General features: G+C 36.8%; 1 protein-coding gene across 5 annotated transcripts in view; it reads right to left on the bottom strand.

Moving 5' to 3' along the window:
- Window positions 1–213: 213 nt before the first annotated feature.
- Window positions 214–9,295, bottom strand: part of LOC128993915 (calcium-binding mitochondrial carrier protein SCaMC-2-A-like) — a 62,829-nt gene continuing 53,747 nt past the window's right edge. For all 5 annotated transcript variants that reach the window (XM_054418019.1, XM_054418021.1, XM_054418023.1 and 2 more), the window contains 4 exons: window positions 3,627–3,887; window positions 2,195–2,362; window positions 1,624–1,768; window positions 214–1,334 (listed from right to left, as the gene is read on the bottom strand). In XM_054418019.1, coding sequence (XP_054273994.1) covers window positions 1,162–1,334; window positions 1,624–1,768; window positions 2,195–2,362; window positions 3,627–3,887 — 747 coding nt within the window. In that variant the 3' untranslated portion in view covers window positions 214–1,161. The remainder of the gene's footprint in view (window positions 1,335–1,623; window positions 1,769–2,194; window positions 2,363–3,626; window positions 3,888–9,295) is intronic.

Below are 9,295 nucleotides of genomic sequence, written 5' to 3'. Positions count from 1 at the left end.
AGTCATTAACAAAATGACATACAACTCACGGGAACACGATAATGTTGAGACTATGAGACAGAAACTAAAAAATTAGAAAACCGTATGGATTCTATACTAGATCAAAAATGACTCAAAAGAAAATAAATGCACACAACTATGTATTTAAAACTTAATTCTAAATTCTAGTATTAGAATTAGAATTCCAAGGTAATAAGAAACAATACCATTCAATGAACTTTTAAGTTTGGTATATTTGAGTTTTAAACAGTTGTAATATTTTTTAACAACACAGATCATAGTATATGGTAAATGGACAGGTCATTCACATTAAATATTATATGACCTAGAAAAAGACATGAAAATACCAGTAAACACAAACAATAAATTATATTTTTTTGGTTACATGTAAAATGCAGAGAGTTTAAAAGTGGGCCAAAGCATAATACTGAAAGTGCTGTAAACATTGCTTTGTGAGTTCCACCCTCTTTCAAAAACGACAAAATCAAATATAAACTTTTACTTATAAACCTAGACAAACAAACCGAGTTCCACTCATGTTGGATTTGTATGAAAATAAAAACACCAGTGATTTGTGAATGCAGCTGGAAGTTAGCAACAACCCTTTTATGGAATTTTATCACCTATAGAACTTTTTCAAAGTATGATTCCAACAACACACGAATATAAAAAATTATAAATAGACGGAGAGCACATTCACAAAAGACTAGACTCTAGAAGAACAAAAACGTCTTTTCTTCAAACGAGGAATGGTGAGCCCTTGAATACTGTACAAAATTATTTAATAACGTTAACAATAAATTATCAATTTAAAAAACCACTAATTATTTACAAACGCCGAAAAAATCTAGTTTTAAGTAATAAAAACAAAACTTACAGCTAAAATAAATATTCTCTCCCTGTATTCCTCTCGACATTCTGGATTAAAAACGTTTGTCGCGTAATTAAAACACGTCGCAGCCGGGAAGGATATACTTAAGCTTCGAAAAACACTGCGATAAGTACGTAAGCTACTCCTAGTCTCCAAGAAGTTTAGAAAATATCGGGATCGCCGACCGCTAGACATTACGAATCGCAAACTCCGGCCGGATAATTTGAAAGATGCTTAAAATGAAAACAGCCTAATGCGTGGATCACAGGATGCTCGAGACGGCAGACAAGTCACGTCATGTTGACGCCGAGCGTCTGACGACAATGCTCGTAGACGATGTAGCTGATGCTGACAGCTGGCGCGACCTTGAGGAGATTCAAGGTGATGCCTCGGTACAATCCTACCAGCCCCTCGCTGTGTACAATCTCCTTGAACTGAGTGACCATCGTGTGTTTGTTGTTGGCTGAAACACACAACATGTGAATCAAACTATACTGTCAAACAAGCAAAACTTAATGATTCTCTGGCCCAATTGAAATTAATTGCCATATTTTTAATGTTTACAGCAAAGGACCGTGACTGGATGCGTACTGAGCGAAAGACCTCTGATTATAAGATCAAAAAGCAACAACCTTACCACCTAAGTTCTAACTAGTAATGATTGAAAATGTGCAGTGCATTTTCTTTTCCAACAGCTGTACTAACGCAACTTCAAAAAATAAAAATAGTTATTTAAATATTTATAAACTCACGAGTAGCTTGCATCCTAGTCCTGATGAGCGCCAGCGGGTAGCTGCAGACCTGTCCACACGTGCTGGAACACGTCCCACAAGCCAACAACAACAACGGACTCGGTGTTTCGTCCAAATGCTTCTTCAGATAGTTGTTCTTCAGCGTCTAAAACACACAATTGAGTTTCAGCATTAACTTTTTGATTTTGTAGTACGCAACCTATATGTATAAAACAAACGGAGCTAATTTTTTAATAAAATAAAATATAGTTGATTAAACCACAAAGAGTGTGCTACAGACAAAATTATTTCTCTTCTCTTAGTTTTTTAGAGTTATTTGATGGATGTGACATAGATGATATGCTGTAATTTAAAAATAGTCCTTTTGATTTTGCTTCATTAAAAAGTTGGCGTGTTGGTTCAATTTGATCTTTAGTGCCTTTGCTGCAGCTATAGCTAACAAAATTCAAAGAACATGGCAGTGTAAGACAATGAACTCAGAATGTTACTAAATCAACAACCTATCACTTGTATACAATAATTTTCTACCTAATTATTTGTATGGTATGTACCAGTCTTGTAATGATCTTACCTCATAACAAGCCAAATCGATTCCCGCGTAAGGAATAATTCCAAACATGTTGGGTATATAACCTCTGTAGAAGCTCTTCAATCCTTCATGCTTGAATATCTTCTTGGCTGCATCCATGATGCTCTTGTACTCGCCTGTCTTCCGTAATGCTAAGCGAGTTTTCAACACCTAAAACAATTATTGAATAAGAGTACAGATCACAGTGCAATATGAAAAATTATATAATTCGTGCTAGGTGTAATTGGGTAAAGTAGCCTGTCTTTTGTCATAAATATCAGTAAAAGTTTGTAAAGAATAGAACTCTATTTCCAAGTAAAGATTTTTTCAATAAGGATGGAGTGTGGAAGGATGGGAGAGGCTCCCAATAACACTGAGGGTCACAACACTAGACACTAGTGATATTCAAGTTATACAACAGCAAATAATTATTGAGATGACTGCACAAATGCCACAGTGGAGGGGGAAGGGTTCTTGAGCGCACGCTCATCCCGCTTGTCACTTTAATTGATACTATCTATACATTCAAACAGCTTAATGTTCTAACAATCAACATCATACATAGAGGAGTCTGCTATGTAAAATATATGATTATATTTATACTCTTATTGAAATGGTACAGGAGGAGAAATCATGAGCAAAAAAACCTCCTGCTGTATGATCCAGGCTACTGGGTTGATATAAAAAATTTGCAAAAAATGGGGATAGAATGTCTCTTATAGCCGTTGGGATGATTTGTGAATATATTACTGATTGAATGATTTGAGTTTACTGAGTCTGCTACCAAACTAATTTATGCTAAACTGAAAGATTGCTGGGGACCAGAGGGATCTTTTACCCTGACCAGAGAGCTTACCTAGCCAGCTTTGATTTATACTAATTTGTCTAATTACCTAATAAATACCCTTCCAAAATAGCTAGAGAACTGACATTGGTATATTGCTTGACATTTTTAAAATAGCTGAGTAAATGAATGGGTTTAAAATTGAGTTTACTGAGTTGGAATCTACTGTGAAATTTTACCGATAACAATGGAAATCATTCTGGGGAAACGTGGTGATCCTACATGTAGGAAATGTTTCGGGGCGAGGCCCCGAGCGTAACATTATTAAATTCTGAGATGTCGGGGCGACCCGTGTGGGTTCCCCTATTTTTTAGCTGATTTAGCCTGACATATTTCTAAAGTCAACTATACATATAATTTACTGTAGGAATTATCCATTTTTGCTGGTTTGAGTGATGATTGAAATTTAGATGATACTCTTCCAAGGATTTGAGAGAAAGGGTGGGGAGAGTGTTCCCTCAGCCATAGCGATCAGTCGAGTTGAACATGCAGCCCGGCGTCACAGCTTGCCGACACGATACAAAATAGCGTTACGCTATGCATCTATGCAATCTTCTATCAATAGTCAACGCTAAAAGTTCAGAAACAAACCTCCAACGGGTAGATGACGGTCTGACTGAAGCCTCCGGCCACCGAGCCAGCCATGAACCTCTGGTGAATAGTCAACTCCTTGTTGTTGCTGTTGTTACGGATGAACTTCTTCACTTGCTCGTACGCCATGAACTTGAGGGCGCTCTCCGGGGCGATCTTGAGTACGTTGATACCATTGCCCCGCCACATGCTCCATGGTCCTCCCTCCATGATCATGTTCTTGATACAAGTTCTAATGCAGGTCTTCCTGGTGCCGTGTACCTACAACATCCAACTCTCAATAAACATTTATACTTTAGAATAGATTTGTTCGGTTCCAAAATAACATAGTGCATATTTTAAGGTTTTTTGGTTAAAGAATGCATTTTCTATAGAAAATAAAATGCATGGTTCTTAACCCTTTTGCTGCCGACGAGCGCAAATGCGCACGTCGGGGTTTGTGCTAAAATGGCCGACGTGCGCAATAACGCTCGTTGGCTATCGGGCGAAAATTGCCGACGTGCGTTATAAAGCACGTCAATGTTTTCTAACTTACTGGCCTTATATGCTTTCCAAACCCCTCCAAATTCGACTCGGATTATTTGCAGACTATAACGAAGCTGTTTGCAGACGATTTTATACGGTATGAGACTATAACCAACGAAGTTACATAGTTTGAGTTTGCTCTTGGTCTGTGCGTTGCTGATTACTTCTCTACTGTGTCTAGATCGTTTGTCATCTGTGTTTGTTTAGTTGAGTTTTGCGAATGGAAAGGTGTTTGTTATTGTTTGTGTTTACTAGTGGACTAGTGCTATAAAAGTAATGTTGTGATGAAGGTAAGGGCATGAAAGTTTGTTTGTGTAATAACTTATGCATGCTCTACAAACTAAAATAATAACATTTATGCATGTGTTTGGTTAGTTTGAGTTTTAGTAAAAATGAGTAATAGACGAGTTAGGTCACCGGTGAGTGAAAATACAATAATAAACAACCTATTGGGTGACGGTGTGAATGTTGACGATGGTGATGTGAGTGATAGTTTTGTAGACAATATTTCTGAGTCGAGCTCAGAACCCAGTTCAGATTCTGAAAGTGAAGGATTAGGTCCAGAATTTGAGGACGATACGGACGAAGACCCAGATTACATAGTAAATTCAGACCCCTCTGACGACTCAGAAGATGAAATCCCCCAACCTAGACATAGGCCTAGGCCTACTCCCACTGCTGATGTCCACAGTACAGTCGACGAAGTTATTGACGATGTTGTAAACAACTTCACAATTCCAGAAGGTGATGTAATGGAAATGGAAGATGTACTTTATGCTAATCTAAATGACCCTGACGCTGATGAACATCTTGGATGGGATCCCCTTGATGAAGGTAACGATCCTGGTTTTGACCACACTTTTCCTTTTGACGAATTGCCTGGGCCAAAACATTGTCCCCCACATGATGCACCTCCAATATCGTACTTTAATTTATTTTTTACTGTAAATCTCCTGAATTCTTTTGTGCTAAGAACCAACCAGTATGCCAGGGACTACATCACTGCACATATACATAACTTGACTCCAAATTCACGTGCCAGGGATTGGAAAAATGTCACCCTGCCGGAAATGAAGGCCTTCATTGCCACAATTTTGAATATGGGTCTTGTAAGAAAGCCAACTATTCAAAGTTATTGGTCGACAAAATCATCACTTCAAACACCTTGGTTTGGAAAAATGTTTAGTAGGAACAGGTTTGAGTGTCTATTGCAATTTTTTCACATAGTCGACAATAGCACTTTGGCTAAACCAGGTGATCCAAATTATGACCCCTGTGCTAAATTTAACCCCCTATTGGATCATGCAAACAGGATTTTTAGGACTTATTACACCCCTCATCGTGAGATATCAATTGACGAAAGCCTGGTTGGCACTAAGAGTCATTCACAAATTATGCAATACCTGCCCAACAAGCACCACCATCGTTGGGGCATCAAAATGTGGATGTTGTGTGACTCTGTCTCCAGGTATTGTTTGGCTTTTTTTTGCTACAAAGGAAATAAGAACAAGAGAAAATCAACTGGCCTTGCATTCAAAGTTGTCACCAAGCTTTTAGAGATAGGTCAGTATTTGCGAAAAGGCTACCATCTCTTCCTTGACAATTTTTTTACGAGCATCCCTCTGGCGAACCACCTTTACGAAAACCAAACCTACATGACTGGCACAATTAGGAAAAATAGAAAAGGAATACCTCCACAGCTGAAAGAAAAGTTTGCTGTTGGCCAGAAGACGTATTTGCGGAAGGAGAACACGCTTTTTTTGGGATATCGAGAAAAAGCTTCTCAAAAGAAACCAGTGCTTTTACTCTCTACAAAAGCATCTGCAAAGTCAGTGGAAGTAAGAAGAAGGAAAAGACATGAAGAAAACCCAAAAGTGAGACCTGAAATTATAGATACTTACAATATGTATATGGGGGGGATTGATGGCTCAGACCAAATGCTCTACTGTTATTTAGATGAGCGCAGAACTGTCAAGTACTGGAAGAAGGTTGTGTTTAATATATTTGGCAGGATGATTCTCAACTCGTATATCATTTACAAGGAAAATTGTTCTGGTAAATTACTGTCAAGATTTAACTATACCAACTCCATAATTGAAGAGCTCTCTACTGATTGGCTAATGCTGAAGAACCAGCCACATGTTGCTGAGGTGGGCGGTGGCGGAGACGCTGGAGAAGCTTCTGGATTCGGCCTAGAATCTCTACCCGGAAGAATGTTAAGAAATTGTTCTGTGTGTAGCCTACAAAGTACAAGTGCAGGAGGGACCAGGAAGAGGAGCAGGACTGTTTGCAAGAGATGCAAGAAAGGGGTTCATCCTACGTGTTTCGGTGAACACAAATGCCAATGATCGGAACTTTTTCATTTGTAAATATTGTAAATATTCTTTTAAATTTATTTGTAGGCTACATAAGTTTTTTTTTCCATTATTTCAGCTCTCTAGCAATGTACATTATTGTGAATTACAAAACATTTAGGCCACTTGTGTATATATGATCATGAACAAACTCTTAGTAAAGTGTTTTCACCTAAACGTGTAAACTTTTTATTTGACGAAATTTCGAAAAAAAATCACAACTTCTACAATTTTCAAGGTAAGGGCATGAAAGTTTGTTTATGTAATAACCTATGCATGCTCTACAAACTAAAATAATTACATTTATGCATGTGTTTGTTTTAGGTATAGTTTTTATACGCCAAACCTAAAAAATAAAATATAAAAAAAATTTTGACTATATAAATTTATGTTCAAAAAAAAATTTTTTTCCTATAATATTTATTATATGTTTTTATGAAGACTGGTTGTTTATTAGAAACAAAACAAGGCCTTATTTATCAAATTCTGATGGAAAATAAAAAAAATACACAAGTTTTTGTGAAATACTGAATTTTCCTCAAATCAGGCCTGGCAGTCTTCGCATATTAGCCTTACCTTAGACCCGGCATTTTTCAAGTAACATATAAAAAACCGGTTGGCAGTAAAAGGGTTAAATGATTCTGATAAATAATGTAGGACTTACAGGGCTTGAAAAAAGCAATTTTTCTAAATTTTGGTACAAACGTAGGGTTTTAACCACAGGCCTGACAAATTTGAAAATTTGGCATTATATCTTATACTACGTTTTTTATGAAGATAATAGTTTCATTCCAAATTTGCAAACACTAGACAATTTCAGTTCATTCATAATATGTCATTTTCAGAGGGCAACAGGTGATTTAATATAGTAATCTTGACCGGTGTGTTGGAAAATCACCTTCTACAGTCAAACTGACCACACTACGTCCCGCTAATCTCCCTGTTAAAAGCGACAGTGGCGGCATACGCGGTGACTTTGAGAATTACTGATCTTACCACTAGTGTTCCCACCCGCCCAAACAGCTTTAATGCAAAGATAACTGAAGGATGAGATAATAGATGTGTCACAGACTAAGATCAGGTCATTCAATTCAATTCAAGAAGGGTGAGCGTACAATGAATTGACAAGATCAATGTAGCTCCTATACTGACTAAGACCAGCTGTTCTTCACTTAGAAGCAGTTATTTAAAAGCCCAAAGATCAAGGGAGGTTCCAGTCTAAACCTATTCAACCTTTTTGGTTCTTTAGAGATGATCCACCAAATATATCAAGTGGCATTATCAATTATCAATTCTTGAGATGGGGACGCCACCTTGATGGTTATTTTAACCCAAGAGTGAAGGATGAGTGTAGAATGGAGTGTGATGACCTGTGTACCTTTGTTACTGACTACAAACAGCTGTTTCAATAGTAAGCACCAATATTAAAAGCCCGGATCAAGGACAGCTGGGTTCATTGTTGCACGATTAGAAGCCATTGGTGATTTGCCGTATGTGAACCTTTTTCCTCCAAGAAAGAAGTCTTGTGCTCTCAACTACTAGACCAGCAATATCAAGCATCGCTGCAAAATGTACCCAAAATACTCCATATTTCCCAAAAAGTTAATTATATCCATCCAGTTTGAAATTAACATAAATGCATTACATAACCAGACAACACAATGTTCTATTGTCATAGAATTTCTTATGTAATCTCTACAGCCTTGAAGTGGATTACCACTCAAAGTGTACGACAAACTATCTATCTCAGTGGTTTGAAATGCGTATATTACAGTGGAATTGGCGATTTTCATATTCAGTTATTATTGCAATTTCATTTAGGCAAATACCGTAAATAAACATTCTTGCTAAGTAAACAATTTATACTAGCAACAAATATAACAAAACTTAGTAGCCGAATGATTTTTTATATAGTGCTTGTCTAGTAATCAATCAATCAGTTCAATACTTGACCAAACAGTCTTAGATTATTAAGATAATGCATGGTCTTGACTAAATAAACAACACAAAGCTACAGAGATTGTGTCACTACATTTTATGCTCATCTAAAATTCACAATCAGCTTAAAATACACAACAAGATGGTGATGATGTTTAAAAATAATGAAAATGTTAGCATTTTTCAGAAAGGGGGTAGAGTTCAGCTAGCTAACTTAAGAAAGATTAAGTCTAGGATACTAATAGATACACAATCAAAAGTCACAAAAAAATCATACTGACAAAAGACTTAATCGGAGATTCAGTTGAAGAGAAAATTGAATAAAAAATCATTTTAGTCATACTGTCTGATCTGCAAAACAGTAGTTTTTATTTCTCTAAATCTTCCGCAAAACCGTTGTTTTTGGGCAACTTCAAATAGGGAACAGAAAAACACATGGTAAATTATTCGGTTGGCTAACTTCAAAATCTGTTTATGGCACATTGGAAAACGCTGCTGATCAGACTATATTTTAAGTTATGTTTGTAAACAACAGAAATGTAAACATTGATGATGACTTTGCATCATGTGGCCAAATTTTGTGATGATTAGAAGGGTATTACCACAGTTTGATTACTATTTCTGGTCAACCTACTCTCTAAAAAAGACCTTAATTAGGACAAAATATCAGTATTATATTTTGTCTATTTTATTGTGTATCTATCAGCTTCTGTACCCTAAATCTCAGGTAAACTAGATTAAATGCATCCTCTTTCCAAAGAATTCTTAACTATAGACATACCACGAACAAAACAACCTGCGCAGAAACGAAAAGATCACGTGGTAGGTGTGGCGTACCATTCAAACCTGCGC

Source organism: Macrosteles quadrilineatus, unplaced genomic scaffold (genome assembly GCF_028750875.1).
Source record: "Macrosteles quadrilineatus isolate MER2022 unplaced genomic scaffold, UCM_ALF_1.0 Scaffold_5__1_contigs__length_97177068, whole genome shotgun sequence".
NCBI classification, from domain to species: Eukaryota; Metazoa; Arthropoda; class Insecta; order Hemiptera; family Cicadellidae; genus Macrosteles; species Macrosteles quadrilineatus.
The sequence above is the reverse complement of the archived record's forward strand: the minus strand, read 5'-3'. Positions and strand labels throughout refer to the sequence as shown.